The sequence below is a fragment of the Anticarsia gemmatalis genome, chromosome 22 (assembly GCF_050436995.1).
Source record: "Anticarsia gemmatalis isolate Benzon Research Colony breed Stoneville strain chromosome 22, ilAntGemm2 primary, whole genome shotgun sequence".
NCBI lineage: Eukaryota > Metazoa > Arthropoda > Insecta > Lepidoptera > Erebidae > Anticarsia > Anticarsia gemmatalis.
This window is the reverse complement of record NC_134766.1, coordinates 9,967,749-9,985,473: the sequence shown is the minus strand read 5'-3', so window position 1 is coordinate 9,985,473 and position 17,725 is coordinate 9,967,749. Positions and strand designations below refer to the sequence as shown.

The 17,725-nt window shown below is 33.0% G+C and overlaps 2 protein-coding genes across 3 annotated transcripts in view; one reads left to right on the top strand and one right to left on the bottom strand.

Moving 5' to 3' along the window:
- The window catches only part of LOC142982569 (inactive dipeptidyl peptidase 10), a 533,383-nt gene that overhangs the window by 132,528 nt on the left and 383,130 nt on the right, over positions 1-17,725 (top strand). Inside the window, exon 1 of one of the 2 annotated variants that reach the window (XM_076129127.1) lies at positions 15,953-16,234. The exons of the other annotated variant lie outside the window; for it this stretch is intronic. Coding sequence (XP_075985242.1) covers positions 16,109-16,234 — 126 coding nt within the window. The 5' untranslated portion in view covers positions 15,953-16,108. Of the gene's footprint in view, positions 1-15,952; positions 16,235-17,725 lie in introns of those variants that run through there. 2 annotated transcript variants of the gene reach the window in all.
- LOC142982846 (uncharacterized) lies at positions 6,364-7,240 on the bottom strand. Its single transcript, XM_076129540.1, has 2 exons — positions 6,709-7,240; positions 6,364-6,480 (listed from the first exon to the last, which is right to left on the bottom strand). Exons 1-2 carry the CDS (start codon positions 7,204-7,206, stop codon positions 6,406-6,408), a joined length of 573 nt encoding a protein of 190 aa, XP_075985655.1. The 5' UTR covers positions 7,207-7,240; the 3' UTR covers positions 6,364-6,405.

Sequence of the window (17,725 nt, the reverse complement as noted above, 5' to 3'; positions counted from 1 at the left end):
CTGAGCTACAGGCATTAATAGTTCAATAACTATAGCGTAAAAGACTAGTTACTGTTGATCCGCTTGGTTTCGTTCGTATATCAAATTACTCTTAACTTTAGAGACACTTAGACACAAAATCTGAGGTGTTTTTTGTTTCACGGCTAAACTACTGAACCATTTTTGATGAAATTTAGCTAGTGGATAACCTAAAGATTTTTTGCTGCTGGAACTTTGTTTACATGCGAACGGTGCCGCACCAATTAGCTTGTGATTGGTATTTGTGATACCAAATATTTAAAAAATTAACACTAATTAATGTATACCGCCACCCATCCCTAAAGACTTTACAAAACTTGCTTAACCTCTCTCACAGTTTCAACTACGTATAAGCCTTTACTTTTCAGTATTAATTAATAGTTTATACGCAGGTAAGAGTGCAGAGACCCGTGATAATATCAGTTATTAAGATATTAGTGTTGCCAGCCTACGTTCATGCGGTTACCGACCAACTGGGGTAGGATTATAACTAAGTTTGTTGTAGGTATAGATTGAGGGTAGTTGGAGATTTTGTGTAGTTTGTGAAATATGTATATATAGATGAAGTAGTATTTGGTTTTGACTATAATACTATGTTACTTTCTCCTGTGGTCCAGAGTAAGATAGTAACGGTATGTAATAGGAGGTTCCAAGGATCAATTCCAAAGTCAAAATTGTGAGTATTTAACGAAAATTTAAATAAGATAAACATTATTATAGTCGAGAATGAGTCGAATCAAAAATAGCCTCATTTTTTAAGTAGGTTAAATTGCACAAAGTACAGCAATTCACATAAAAACATAATTTGGGATGGTGTGGGATCCGAAACCACGACACCAGGTTAGTAGTTTTAGGGCATAAAATCTTTTCTGAACCTACACAATTTTTAAAGATAAAACCTAACTTTTAAAACTATTTTTATCTAACATACACTAAATAATTCTATAAATAAACTAACAACAAGTTCTCTTCCATATTTCATTTTTATCGTCACTTCCTTTCCGAGGTTCACTCGTGAAATATACGTAAATACAGCCTCGATGCGGAGTTAAGGTTTAAAATCACTTCCTGAACCGAAATCTAGGGATGAAATTTTGTATTTCAAATATTTTGTGGAAGGTTTGAACGTTCTGGGATATAGCTGGTCAATATTTTATGTGTATTGAATATTTTTTTGATAAATTATATGCTTAGTTGTGTGAAATTATTTATTTCAAAATGTTACTGTAAATATTAGGTCGGGGAAAAAGTCTTTTCGCATTATAGTATGTATGAAAATGTAATAAAATCTCTTTGGCTTCAAGAATAACAAATGAGTACACTTCATTAGGGTTCATTAGGTTCCTTTCAGTGGGCTCGTGAGGTTATATACCAAATATCGAGCTTTTTTGTGTAGAGAAAAGATTTTATTACAAGTTCAAACATACTATAATGCGAAAATACTTTTTTCCCGACGTAATAAAATTATTTATCTAAGAAAAATAGAGTTGATGAGTTTCGCATACGAAATTAATTTAATTTGTTTCGCGGGATTCTGCTCGTTTACAAGTTTCTACTACGGCTAAAATAGGGATTTTTGATCTCAATTTCTTATTATTTACTGGTTTAAAAATCAACTTCTAAAAGGTTGAAATAGGCCCATCTTTAACTATCTACTTACTTATTTCATCACAATCGGATTAGCTGTTTAACAATAACAGTAAAACAGACAGACAGATAGACAAACTTTCATGCTTATATTATTAACAACACACATAATTCTCATAAAACGTGTCATTAGTTATTCCTTTGATACGACTACTAAATAAATCACTGACTACTTGAGCCTCATAATGTTCTAACATCAACTACACACCTTCCACTATGATCACTGTAGTTATTATACAGGGTGTGTACATAACGTCTGGACTCATTTATACCGTAGTGTTTTAGTTATGCTCAATATTTATTTATTATTTATATGTGGCGCCAAAATACTTGAACAGTCTTGATACATCAATAATAAACAATCTTAGGTCCACTTGGAAAGAATTGCCGGGTGCGTACAACAGTCAACCAAGAGTCTTCTGCACTAGGTCTACGTATAGTTTGCTTTTTAAAACACCTACTTTATATTCAAGTTCTAGTTGTCGTATGGTGAGTGGTCAAACTAGTGTTGAAATAGTAATCTGTTAATTGAAAACAATTAGGACCGACATTTTACTTTTACTCCGTAGCACAAAGACAAATATTTGAAATAACAATAAGTGACCACCCATCTAAGGAACATCTTTTCTAATGTTGCTTAACTAGCCGATCGTTTACCGCTGAGCACTACTATGATCACTACAGCTATTCTACAGAGTGTACATAACGTCTAGACTTATTTATAACGTAATAAAGCACCACATTAGCGCTGACCGCACTTTATGGGCCTATACTAGGAACAGTTAATAGACCTGCACATGATAGTGCTTTATAGCTTTTTACGATGTGAGCTTTATACACAAACCAGCCTTTTTTTTTAAATCAATCTATTTTTTTTTCTCCTTTCTAATCTATGCCGTTACCTGTATACCCATTCAGTACATATTGTAAACTAAAATCCTCTTGCCGCATCTGTCAATCTGTTCCTTCACAACAAACTCAACTTTTGTTGAACGGATTTTCATGCGGTTTTTAATAATACATAGAACAATCTCCAAGGAAGGTTTTAGTGTATATTTTTTAAGATTTGTAATCCGAGTAAAATCGGGGCGAGTATTTAGTGTATACAAATATTATAGTCACCAATGTTTTGAGACTTGGATTTTTGTTATTTAATTAAAAACTACAGATTCGATTTTGATGAAACTTTGCAGTGTCGTACCAGAAAAACACAACGGCCATATAGACAACCAAGCGAACGGAACTGCAGGCAAAAGTAGTCTGCTAATAAATTAAGTATAGACAGAGGTGTAACCCAGTTCTCACTAGTTCACTGTAATAAAGAGTCTGTTGCCAAATACTGGGCACGTTACCAAGCTTCGGGTTACTATTGAGCACTATTCAACTGAAATTAGAAAATCCCATTAACACTTCCACTGGGGAATCGTGAAGCAAACTTATTTCCATTTATTCTTATTTACTATACCTGCATTATATCACACTTGTTATAACCGATGGGGTAGGCGTAGAGTTGTATAAAATACCCACGTTTTGTCACTGTAAAAGTAAGTTCATCTAAAAGGCAATCTCCGTGGCGCAGTGGTTAAGGTCGCTACGCCTCTACCATTGCGTCGGGAAGTCGTAGGTTCGATTCCATTGCGATCCACAAATAGTAGTTTCGATTCTAATCATTGTACTTTGTGTCCGTTGTGTGTAGGTCTTTAAAAGACCCCGCTAAACAAGAGCAATTCATAGTGCTGAAATTGTCATAAAAAAAAGCTGAGCTAGCCTATTGTCATTTATAGGGCACGTTACCAAAACTTACCTCACATGTCAAAAGTTACTTAAAGTGGCTTCTACATGTGTAGGTCATCATTTCTATTGTGGCATTTAGACAATAAATGTAATTTTTCAAATTGTTACTATACCAAAATAAAATAACTATCGTACGTGTTCAACATATATTTTCGTGCTAACAATATTGAACGAAAATAAAACAAAGTTTTGTTCGCGTCCCCCAGACCTATGTAAATAAGGGTAGTACGTGCCAACACATGTGTCCGTTCATCGTACTAACTTACTTCCATTATATACAGTAACACTCTTTTTGAATGAATTGGAAATACTGAAGTTGCTTTATTTCTTACTTTACTAACTTAACTCTTAAGCATAGATTACCAGCTAGGTAGGATTTATTTAAATTGCTTTTTGTAAAAAATGGGTACCTCCATGGAATATGTTAATCATATTAATCATTTCAATGCACTTCAACTCTACGAATAAGTATTAGCCCACCTCAACAAGCAGGACAATATATGTATGATGGGCACAAGTATCGGTTTAAAGTCTGATTGTCACTATTTATATACTATCTGACCCGGCAAACGATGTTTTACCATATAAATTAAAAAAAATGTTAGTAGTGGGCAACCTCGTTCGCCTGTCTTAGACTTACTCAATATGCTCACAGAATTTTGGTCAAGCCGTTTCGGAAGAGTACGTTAACTAACATTGTGACATGGACATTTTATGTATAAGAATATGTGTTTTTAGGTTTGTATGTTATTTAGTAGTATTTGAAGCCCAAAGTAACGGGAGAACGTAGCTGACCAACATAGTTTTAACACTCTCTATACGAAATAAAACCACACTTAAATTCACACATTCCTCTTCAGTTATTTCCCCACGCCGCAGTGCCACAGTGACTGGGTAACAATGTAAGGTAACGAGTGACCGGACTCGCCTCCAATAACTCACAGTACTCAGTTTCACACCTGAGACTATCTTTGTAAGAAAAGGTATTTATTTATGTGTTGTGAAGTTTGAAATAAATAGAATCTAAGTTCTTATTAGTAACAATAGTATTTTTTCGGCTCTCAAACTAAATAAAAATCGATATGTTTTTATAAGGCCAGTGACAGTAGTAACAGCAAAAAAAGAATCTAATAGCAAAGAGATTTTACAGAATTCCAATCAACAGGTATAATGTCAATTAACTGAAAAAGTTTCATCAAAACAGTAATAATCGTAATAAACGATATATTATTAATAACGTAACCATACTAACCATAATATGTAATAAAATGTTAACTATATAATGCGATCACTTAGTTCTTCAACTTGGAAGTTAAGCGTAAAAGTTTTCCTACTATTTCTGTTGAGTAAAGTTTTTGACAGAGGTGGCCTCAAAACAATGTTCCTACGTCTCTTATATGATGGATATACGGAATAATTATGAGTTACCTATATATTATAATTCTAACCTATACAATATTATAATTAAGTAAGCATTTGTTTTGAAAAATATTTTACAATACCTACCTTTCTAACTATATTTTTCTAAATCTAAAACATCTTATTTATCGTTTTTTAATGGAAAAGTAATGTCTAAAGTTTAAATATAAGTTTCTAATATTGCCATAATAATTTACAACGAAATTAGCTTAGTGGTTTAGCCATTAGAGCGTAATAGACAGACAGATGAAAGACTTTTTAAATAACTGTGTGTCGTTTTGATTCTGATTTCCTTAGACTCGTAAAATATAACACACAAGCCATTCTTAGTATCATTGTTATGTATTTAGGAAACGTGCCAATTTAAGTTTCTGAAATTAAAACAAATTCAAATCTTCAGACATCGCACTCGAATGCAGATAAAAATGTAGGTCAAAGAACTAAAAGAATCTAGGCCAAAATGTAGACATTTTTTCTTTTAATATTCATCCGCAGTTGTCTTTATTAAACACACTATACTTTCATAAGTAATGCTTTTATTACAGTTTGTCCGCTCCACAGGAATAGATAAATCTTCTCCAAGATCTTGACTACCTGCATGGCGCAGTGGTTTAGGTCGCATTGCGTCGGGAGGTCGTCGGTTCGATTCCCACGCGAGACAATTTTTTTGCGATCCACAAATAAGTGTTTCGGGATTGGTTGTACTTTGTGTCCGTTGATTGTATGTTTGTCAAAGTCCCCGCGAAACAAGAGCAACTCTTAGTGCGGAATAACCCTAGATGGTCACCCATATTTACAATGTCCGTGCTAAAGATTTTGTATTCTGTCAATAATACGTCTATATCATTATGACCATATTATTATCTACATCGGTATGTGAAGAACGTTTCCTATTCATAGTACCTGGCATTCCTTGCTCTATTCTAATGAATTGAGAACAATTATAGCAGGAATATGTGCGAATCATATTAGTATGGTATTTGGTAAGGAATATGGAGTGACTTTCCTCATAATACGGGTATATTATTGGCACGTCTGAGTTCTTATATTATTATTTGATGAGGTGCAAAGCCTACTAGTTTTGGTCAACGTGATGGATCAGGGTTTCTGATTGTATAGTTTGTGTATGTTTAATTACGGTAGTCATATCTAATAGTATATTTGAAAGAGTCTGGTAGCTATCATAAATTTTAAACTCTCGCGTTGCATGTTTAATGTATAATAAAATACGGGAATATTAACGCGAACACGCATTTTACCTTAAGTCTATATTAGTATAGTAGTCCAGTATACATTAAGTCTGGTAGCCAGTTTGTAACAACCTGCGCAGGCAGTGAATAGTTGGGAAATGAAATCGAAAACGTATAAAATATATTTCATGTTAAGAACCGGTTAATATGAAATGTATCAAACTGAAAAAGATAGAGATTTCGTTAAAAAATGTTATCGATTCGAGGGTAGGGCCAAAAAATAAAAATACTGTAATAATTGTTATCTGATATATTTATTGTAGCGACGTTTGAAACCTTAGTAATAATCATTTTGATAAATAGAATCTGTCAATACTGGGTTCTCAAGCGGCTCTTCGTAGTTTGAGAAAATCTGTAAAAAAAGTGAAACTTCAATGAAAAACAAATTTAATGTCATACTAGTAAAAAAATGCAATAGTCTATGGGTTATTTAAAACTTGAACTAATAGAATTTAAAAACATTTGAAATAATAAAACAAGGTTTATCAAATTTGGGACTTCGCGATTATCATTTACACGTATGCTAAGAACTGTGGTTGTTAATTTATAAACCGTTTAAAAAAAGTATAAAATTACATACATCACCGTTTCTTTTAGGTGCATATATTCTCCTCGAAGATCTTCCGAATCCATCGCCTATGTTAAACACTTTCACATTATTAACCTTTCCAGATTTTAACAAGGCATCCAGACTTATCGGCATACCTCCATTCCCGCCCAACAGAGACGCCACATCACTTTCAGCTTCTAAATTAAAACCATTTTCAAAACCAGTCAACGAATCATCAGTGTTTTGGTTAAAGCCAGCATCCATTCCAGACGTGAACATAAAGTCTAAATCACTACCAATATTAGACTTATGAAGCTGATCAAAGTTTAACTGAAAATCTGGATTTAACCGAAGTGCTGGATTACTTTTGACGTTTAGTGGTATGGCTGGATCTCTTTCTTTTATACTGTTCTGATATTCTTCTTCTTCGGATCCCGATTTCATGTAGTAGCACCTGACTGTCGGTTGACAATTACAAATGGTGGCAATATAGGATAATATCGTGAACAGTAATAGTGTGAACTTCATTTTGTAAAGTTTACGGCGTTGTGAGCTAGTATGAGATTTTATATAGAGTTTTCTGTGTCGATAAAGAGTGAGTTTTTAAAAGATCGGGGTTCCGTGTTACGAGTAATATTTAGTAGCTGTTGCTAGTGGTTGTAAAGTAAGCAGGCATTGTTCGTTTCGTGATGTGACCTAGCGATCTGCCAAATTTCACTTTAATTATTTCACGTGATATGATACAGTCAATTTCAAGTGTAAGGATATATTTTTTAAAGTTTTAAATGAGCTATATCATTCTGTCCTATAGATTTATGACTGATTACTACACACTAACATATTTATATATAACATTACGCCTCTTATACCTGCAGGTTTAGCCAGATGTGTATGAGATATACCAACGCTTTACCATTTATTTACAACTAGCTTTTACCCGCGACTTCGTCCGTCACCTGAATTTTCCCATGGAAATGCGTCATTTTCCCGGGGTAGAAAGTAACCCATGCCCTTTCTCGGGTATCAAAATATCTGCATACCAAATTTCATGCAAATTGGTTCAGTAGTTTAGGCGTGATTGAGTAACAGACAGACAGACAGAGTTACTTTCGCATTTATAATATTTGTATGGATGTCGGCTACGTGTGTTGTTTAATACAGCTTTTAAATTGCGTTCAAAATATAAAACCTTATATTATATTAGATAAACTATAAATACATGACATAGACGTGGAGGGTAGACTCGACATTTTTTAACTTATTTTCATACAAATTACGTCGTACTTATTTGGTTTATTTATTAACTTATTTTCGTCCGACCTTTGGCATTTTTGTGTTCAAAAATACTCGTTTATTGACCCCTAATGAAACCTCACTCTCGTTCACGTGTAAAGATAATATGGAACTAATTTTATAGTAAAATGTAACATGTATAATTTTACGCTTTTTTATTATGGAATAAATAAAATATGTAATACTAATATTTAGTTCTATAATGAGCTCAAAAACATGAATCTGACTACTTGTACACGCATGCATCACGCGTATTTAACCTAAAGGAGTCAGCAGAGGTGTATGAAACAATCACAATGTTAGTCTCATGTAACAGGCCGAGCCTATTGCCTGGCACATGAGACTAACATTGTGATTGTTTAACAAACCGGGATACTTTTAAAAATATATCAAAATAAAAAAAAAATACCTTAAGCACTGTACCTACCCGGCCAGAGAATCGAACCTGTTACGTCGCCATCTGAAGTTATTTTAACGACTGCCTACTAGTTTAAGAAACGTAAAGTAAAAATTATTCTTAATTTTCACAAAATCCTCAGTGAAATACTTCCAGTTATGGTTTTCTTTATCCCCAAGCGCTGCTTACCACTCTCCTGTATATGATGAATGTTCGGGCCGGGTAATGGTCGGGTACCTGCTCCGCGAAGATTTATTATGTTAAAACATCTGCAGAATATATATCACACAGATATGACATAGATATGAACTATAGTCCTGTGTTTCTGAGTTATTGGATCTGGCAATATGAAGAAGATGGCTCGATATTTAGCATTCTTTCAACTTAGATATATATTTAATTCGAAACGTTAATGCGCTAGCTATTTTATAAGAACAATTACTGTGATTATATTTAATCTTATAATAGGTTATTAGGTTCCAAAAAATATATACAAACGACGTCCAAAAAGTACAACTAGACTTGAAACAAAAGATCTATCGCAGTAGTAAATTTGTATAAGTAAGTAAGTTTGAGGCGCTCATAGCCAGTTGCGCTCACCAGTCGGTAAACGATCTATGGGTGAAGCAATCGTTGGCGCGGTCATTCCATAGATGGGTGACCGCATAGTGGTATTTGAGCTGGGCGTCTCCGTGCTTCGGAGGGCACGTAAAAAGACGGTCCCGGTTGTTGTCGATTAAGATAACAGTCGTTAAGCCACGTCAAAGGCCTCGGGCGGCTTGAACAACTTTGACACTAGATTGTCCACTAACCATATGATAAGAAGAAGAAGAAGAAGATAAGTATTATAATTATATGTGGATATCAAACTTACTACTAACGCGCGTATGTATGTAGTTAGTAGGGTATTAAACATCTAAACTATTGCGCCATGAACATTGGAAAGTGTAGTTTTTGGTAGTTTATTTATATACCTCAATAGCTCCTCCGTACACACACTAAGATAGGTAATAACACAGGTCTTCTCACAAACTTATTTAATACTTATTTCATTGTAAACAATAATAAATAACCAATAATAATATGAACAATCAAATCCTCTCTATTACATAATTTTAGGGGTCAGAACCCAAACCATCATCACATAATCCACTCCAGTATTAAATAACAGTTCCTTATACATTAAAGCAGTGCGTGAGTTCCTATAAGAGCCCCTCGTCACTTGTCACTTGGTTCATTGTTGACAGCCCCATGGTGACGTCACACTAATGGTGTGCGAACATCATTATTTATTGTCAAAAATCTTCACAGCTAGAGATCTATGGTGGGAATTGGTTTCTTATGGAAACGATGGGGGATTTCCTACGACAATCGACAACCGAGTAGAAATGGAGAACATATTTTTATGTAATCTGATCAGCGCCCCCTTGCGTGTTCTATAGGAACAAATTTTTGAACTACCTTTGATAATGAAAGCTTGGCTTTATTCGATAGTAATGAGTGCATAAAATTATCGCTTCTAGTGTCTGTGGAGTCAAATTTTATCTAGTGCTAATATTTTCGTGGTAGGTGTCCTGGTACATGATATGAAAAGGCGTGATTTTATGTATTACATGTATGTCTGTTTTAATTTTTCTTTTAATTATGTTTCTATTCATCTATTGTTTGTTGAGTTTGGAAAGCACAAGTTCAAAGATTTTGTGGTAATAGAGAAGTTGAATATGCTAAAGATTTTTTTCGTTTGTTATGTTGTTTAATATGCACGAAACACACACCACTACCAACTTAACCAAACTAACTTGTTTAACTTAACACACAATTATTATAAAGAAATAACAATATTTTCCAAGAAACACCAACGCTTTAGGCATTGCAACCCAATTCTCCTCAGCAGTACACAGCACAATGAGCGGTACAAGATAGTGGTACAATGAAAGTATTCACTCGCTCTCAACAATAGCCGGGATATTTGTACATAGTTTTGTGTTAGCACTGGCTGTTTCTATTGAAAAACACGTGTAAAAACCTTAAAAGTATTTTAGACTTATACATTTATAGAGTTTTTCTTTTTAACTCATGGTTTCACTATATTTGTGCATAATTGTCGATGAAATGAGTAACTAGAATTATTATTTTAAAAGTATCAAATACTCAACAATTTTTTAAACATAGTTTCCTAAAGCCACCGTGTCTCTGCGTATAATTCTCCTATTGTTTTTAAACTTATGAGTTCAATAATTTCAAGACGTTTTTTGTTAATTTTGTGAACATAATTCTCCAATTATTGTTTTTCATGTTTTTTATTATGTTATCATTAACCGCTATAGAAAATCAATCACAATTATTATCAATTTATGTAAATATGTACAAACGAACGAGCCCCTAAGTAATACAAACGTGTAAATAAACACATCGTGTAGATGTTTATCATTGAAGGCTCTTATTAAAACCACATCAACGGCGCTTCGTTGTGCCAACGTCGTGTTTACTGATTCTACATAGTTTATGATTAAAATGTAATTATGTTATTATATGTGTATGAGAAGTTGATATAATTTGACTGATATTTATAGGCACAAAGTTATTATTTAGTAAACAATATTATTAGCATTTTCCTGTGATAAGTCGTCAACTTTAAACCAAAGGTATTTTTATTTATTCAAAGACTATCGATATGCCTGTGCTAAAAAGTTATTTTACTACAGTTATAATAATATAATCTAATATATCCCATAACTTATCACTTCATTTGCTAAGAGTTTCTTATAGTGTGAGAGAGCATAATTTCTCTACCTAAAACTAATTACAGAAAAAAGATTGCAGCCTAATTTTACCAAACATTTTAGTGTGTTCAAGCCCGATTTTAAAGCGATTTAAGCACAAGTTCTAGAGGCTATCACCAATATATTAATATATTAACGTGTACATACTCTGAGATCGATATCTGTGTAAAGTTACCTAATTAGCGTCGCGTCGTCTGTTCGACGAGCGTCGTCAAATGCTGCCACTCTGAGTATTTTGATCGAGACTGCTCTTGCTTTTACAAGTGCGTATTAAATCGGTATTCAATAAAATTATTGATAATCTATTTTTAATCTTATGTAAGATGTCGTGAAGTATTCTGTGTTACTAATAATGCCTTTGAAATGGTCAAGGAAAAGTTCGTCTGTATTTAGATCATTTTGTCGCTCCATGTTTGGGTCAAAACTTTCATATTATAAATTTTTGGCTTTTTTATTTGTTCATAATATTCTTAAGATTTTCGATTCAATTCCTTATAGGATGGACTTTCCCTCGGAATATTTTTTTTGTTGATGAATTTGTTATTGCGTTGTTTTTTTGGATATTCGAATATATATGTTCTTTGCATGTTTGTAAAAGTACAGCACAAAAGCAGTTATTACCATGAGAGGTAGCTATAGAAAAATTGGCACATTATATTTTTATCTATCCTTATAATAATAGAAACACCCTTCATACTTCTGCTATAAAATTGTTACATTTTAATAAAAGTTTCATGTTTGCATACAAAGTGAATCGCACTGATATGTTGGATAAAGTCCAACCACGTTCGGCCTAAACCTTTTAAACTCCGACCGATATTGAAAATGCAAAACTGTGTTTGTTGCTCTCACTTCTACCTACAAACAGAATACATGACTTTATTTAAATTGTGCACACAATTTCTATATACATGTATTATGTATAGGAATGTAGGCATTCTTTCATAATATTAGTTTTAAATACTGCTTAAAAATATTCTGTAATAAATTAACTGCACGTTTGGCGCACCGTGTGTGAGTTGTTCAAAAATATTTATTTATTCTTATGAGAATATTGCTCTTGTATCGCGGATACTTTTACAAACATACAAACAACGGATGCAAAGTATAACCAGACCCGAAAAATTATTTGTGGACCACACAATTCTTTCGTGTGATGTCGGCGTGGTGACCGTAACCACGGCGACCATGGCTATGGAGGCAGCAAATTCTCGTTCTTCACGCCAAAAGCCTTTGGCTATCTCATTAAAAAACGATTTGTTTCTGAAGTTTTTCTTATATTAATCAACATACAAAATAACTATTTGATGAGACAGCCTGTCTGTCCACTTTTTAATTAATTCTTCGAAACGATTAATGTATTTAGATAAAATTTGACCTACATAGAGTTTATAACCATTTACCATATACATTTTTTAAAACCTCCTGTTTCTGCAGTTGCTACGTTTTTAAATAAAAACCTATTAGTATCCCACTGCTGGGCAAGGGTCTCCTTTCAAAATGGTTAGGCCATAAGTCCACCACACTGGCCACGTGCGGGTTGGGAACTTTGCATAACTTCATAAGATTGTTTTTTCTTCTAAACTTTCAGTGCCCAAGTCAGTTAACACATTGACGTAGAATCCAACAATTGGGTTGTTTGCAGCGAAAGTGTTAATTAATGTAATAAAAAACTCTGTTCTCAATTCTCTAAAGTGCACAATATCCATATTAACTTTACTATACGAACATTGGAAACCTTTTTAATTACACAAGGAAGCAATACTAGTTTCAGGAAGAAATCTTCACCCACACGACAAGTAATATTGTTAGTTGTTACACAGTAAGTAAGTAGGTGTATAATGAACATCTTGTTCGAGCTGCACTTAACAACTTGCAGCTTACATGTAATTAAACATGAGTGCTTTCACTTCACCGCTTTACATTCAGAATATAGGAGAAGTGTACTTTGATTTCATAAACTTAAGAGTTTCTGAAATATGGTTAATTTTTAACCAAATTTGATTTACCTTTGAATTGTCAGAACGCTCAAATTTTTTTTATTATTTGTAGATAGTAAACAGATCGTTTTGTAATATCGCAATTGATTATTTGTTTTTTGTAGTGTGTTTATTTTTTACGCAAACAAGTTTTAAGTTGTTACGCACATTAGCAAATATAGGATTTTAAATTAGAAGTTACCATTGTTAATGCCAATTTATAATGGTAGAGAATATCTTACACCCAATCGAACTTTTTGTTTTGAATTATCTTCGCGGAGTTTTACAGAAAAATATACATTTATTATCGTTCAAAGACTGACCTAAATATATCTAGGCACAGTTTAATGAAGCCTGAATTATTGCTGTATCGATTTCAAATAAACTTGATCGACTTCCCTAGAATAAGTAACGAGATCTGAAGCACTGCCAAGCAGTCAATCTGTACGTCAATATATTGCTGGCAATGTTGGCCAAATGTTGGGGAATGTTGGGCAATGTTGGGCAATGTTGCCGGCGCGGGTAATTGAACATTGTACATAAATCTGATTATATTGTATACATCATGCTTAATCTCGTTTTGTTCTACTTGTCTATGTGTTTTGGCAGTAGATATAAAATGATAGAGACGCCTTGTCGACCGTCTGGGTTGATATAATTGAATGACATACATATATGTAAGAATAGATAAAAAAAACATGTACATATTTTTTACAAAATATTTTAGCTGAGTTTTTGGAAAGTTCATTCGATAGTGCTTCGTAACAATTACAAATTGTGAAAAAGACATAGTATGTTATATATCTCTACTCCGGAATTCCGGGCGGCTTGAACAACTTTGACACTTGGTTGACAACTAACCATACTACAAGAAGAAAACTACAGAATATGATGAATTAATAAACCAATTTTATTTATATAACTGTAAAGCGTAACGTAAAAAAGTAATATTATAATATTTGACAAAACCAACTTCCTTACGTTAAAATAAATTCTACAAGACCACTACGTCAAAATAAATTCCATCTCGAAACATGCACTACCTTAGACCTCTAGAAGCCGCAAACCTCAGAGGCCTCAAGCTGCAAATAACGTTGGCAGCCTCCAACAACATTGACTTGTATCACCTCTCTCTGAGGAGTGGCGTCGCTCGGTGAATAAGTAACGTGGCTGCAGTACTGGCTTGTTCTTTATTCATACTGTGGGAACGAGTGGTTATCGGGGATTTTGAGGCTTGTAAGTGGAAGAGAAAGGTTCTAGGGTTTGGTATAGATAATTTTGTTAGACATGGAAATTATTTAGGTATATAACAAGCAACTAAGCAGGATTTTTTTAGTGTTGTTTTCCTTCCACAGTTAGTTAATGTATTTAACATGCGCTTATGTATTTATTGCATTGAAAATTATGACTGTACTGAAAATATAGCCCAAAATAATTTATTTTGGAAAGTCGGTGCTTCTCAATAAACTGATAGCTCCACTTTTAAGGCTACGTAATTTTAGGCTTGAAATATACTATAAGTATTAAATATGTAGGCTTAGAATTCCAATATGATGGCGTTTCTCCTACTCTAATGCCTTTAAATATTTTATTAATTTCCCGAAAAAATTCTATAGAACATAATTTTTGTAGAAATTCTTTGGCCTTACACTATTTTCATACAAAGAAAAGGCATCATATTTTGGTGGAACTGTAATATAGCACTGAGACGTAGCTATGGCTTTAATAACTGATGCTCACAGCTGATTGGCGTCCTTGATTAGTGGACGATCAAGTGAGAGTAGTCAAGTGATACGAACAGTCTCAGATTGCTGACTCGTACTTGAGTTTGACAACTTCGTACTTCCTCAAACTCGTGATAGCATATCAGTTTTGCTGGTCATTAATCTCTTAAATGAACTCGCTATTTATTTAGTACTAACTTTGGTGAGGGGGCCAAAGTGTCAATTAAAAATAAAAATTCAATGAGCGAAATTCCATATACAAAAAATCTCAAATCAAAACTATATTGTATGTGGGTTTTTAAAAATCAAAAGCAGAAATGTTCTTCTTTCCAAAAAAATATGCCTATTTACATTAAATATGGTACATATACTTAGTGCACATTTGCTTAATAATATAATTAAACAAGATTGCGAGATTTGGTCTCTTAAAAGTTTATTGCATATAAAGGAGAACGAGCCATTTAAATTAACACTTTATCACTTTATGGAGGCCGCAGAAAAGATATTAATAATATTTATTTGCAAAATAAAAATCAAAAGATACCACAGTGAAAAAAATATGTTAGATAGCAGTATACCATCAGTAACAGTGGTCCAATAACGAATTTTATTTTCATTCCAATAATATTCCTGTAATAACATTTGAAATAACAGCAAAGACTGAAATTCACGGGATCAAAGAAAAAAAGACGAAAAATAATTCTGTGACATTGTGTGACAAAAACTACAACAAATTATTCTTCGAAGTGTAAAATATATGAAACGAAAAGGTGAAGTTGATGAAAAATTAAAACAGTGAAACAGCAATAATAATTTATAATAAAAATATAAGACAATAAACTTTATAATCATATCAAATTTATCGTCAATTTTATTTTAAAAAGAACAAATAATTTCAAATATAATGAACTTCCAAAATTGTAATTAAAACAATTTATATTTCAATTATTTTACGAAAAAAAAACAACTGAAACAAAGACACGAACAATTGAATAAATGTATTGCGAATATTCTAAATGAGTGGTGCGTTTATTGTGATAACATTGTAAAAAGGACTTTATTACAAATGCATTAAAACTTACAATTCATTGTTGTAATAACTGTATACCAATAAAACTTTGCAAAAACAACTCTATGACAACAACAATAAAGTCTATTTTCAAATAAAGAATTGTTAAGTGACCAAAGTGGCTTAAGTCTCAATTGAGTGTCAAAGGAATTTGTGTCGTATATTATTGGTGATAAGGTTGTAAAATGAATGTGCCGATGAAGGGTGGTCCGGCGCCCACGGTGGCCGTGGTGCCAGTGCCGGAGAGTGAAATGGACGCTTTGCTGCTGGGAAGAACAGCGGTGAGGAACTTTGATCAGTACGTCAGAAATGTATGTATTATAACTTATTACTAATATTAGTTGGTTGGATGAAGTGACGGTTAACGAGGCGAGATTTTTAATAATTATTAATTTATATATATTTATGTAATTCGTTGAATATTTTTTTATTACTTATTGTTTTGACCATTAAATACGATTAAGCATTTTCGTTGGAAGTGTCCCTGTCCCTGTGAACACTTATAAATTCAGAAAAAAAGTAACAACAAAAAAAAATACTCTTAGGGGATGCATTTTTATATGCTCACACTATACTACACATATAAATGTAAATAGCTCACACTATTGATTGAATGAATGTTTCTACTTATTGTGAAAAAAGGTTTGTTACCATATTAATATTTTTTTAAGTAAAGACATAATACTGCATGAAATATTTTCTAAAGACTTACTTTAAAGACGACTCTTGCCACAGAATATAAATTAATAGTCTTTAGCAACTGTCTAATATAACAAAGCCTTAAGACTATTAATATAAACAAACATTTAACTAGCATTACATAAATTCAACAAACGTGCAACCTCATTCATTGTAGTAATCTTTGAGAATAACTGCTACGAATGCTACGCCGTAGCTCCGTAGCATTAGCGTAGCACATAAACTGGGTTAGTGCTACGAAAGGTAATAAAATGGGTCCATGAAACTGATTTTTATGGACTCAAATGATAGTAATTGGTTCCAGTTACTCAGTTTGAGTCAATACTTAGAAGACAAATTGAAGCCTGTGTCAATACGCTACTATTGAACATCTTCCCTCTCTTTCCCTAATTGAGGGTAGTTGGAACGGAAATGGAACAGAATTTTATCATAGTTTTCTTTTACTCTGCTTTCTTTGTATCTTTGTTTTTACATTAGAATGGGTACAAATGGCGTAATAAGTCAAATTAAAATAAATTATATTCAATTTGATGTTATTTTTGATAAACAATTCTATGACTTTATGAGAAACCCGAATTTACCCGATCAAAACCAGCAGAATCAACATTGTATAAATTCTATTTTCTAAAATATATTTTTGATATGTATGTTTGTAAAGTGTCACAGATATAATTCCCAAGTCAACATTTTCCATGATTTTTTGCTACTCAATTATCTCAATCTCAAACCAAAGAAACGACTGGCATTTACTTTAAAACCACTCCATAAATCTGTTACCTCTATTACCCGTCACTTCGACTAGCAAATGCATGCGGATTCACTCGATTTATTACCAAAACAGTTGCTCTACGTGATCTATAGCGGATCATCCGATCTTACAGCAGCTTTGCTCTGAAATATACTATAAGATTTGCAAGGAATGTTCGTGTTTTGTTGTGTTACTGTGTTGCTGTAAATATTATTTTAAGAACTGGAATTTGGTGCTATGTACATAATGTTGTATATAATAAAAGTATGTTTAAGAATATTGGCACAAAACGTAAAAAAAATGTCCAAGTTGGTTTACCAGTTTAAGAGCTACGATGTCACGGGCAGAAAAACAA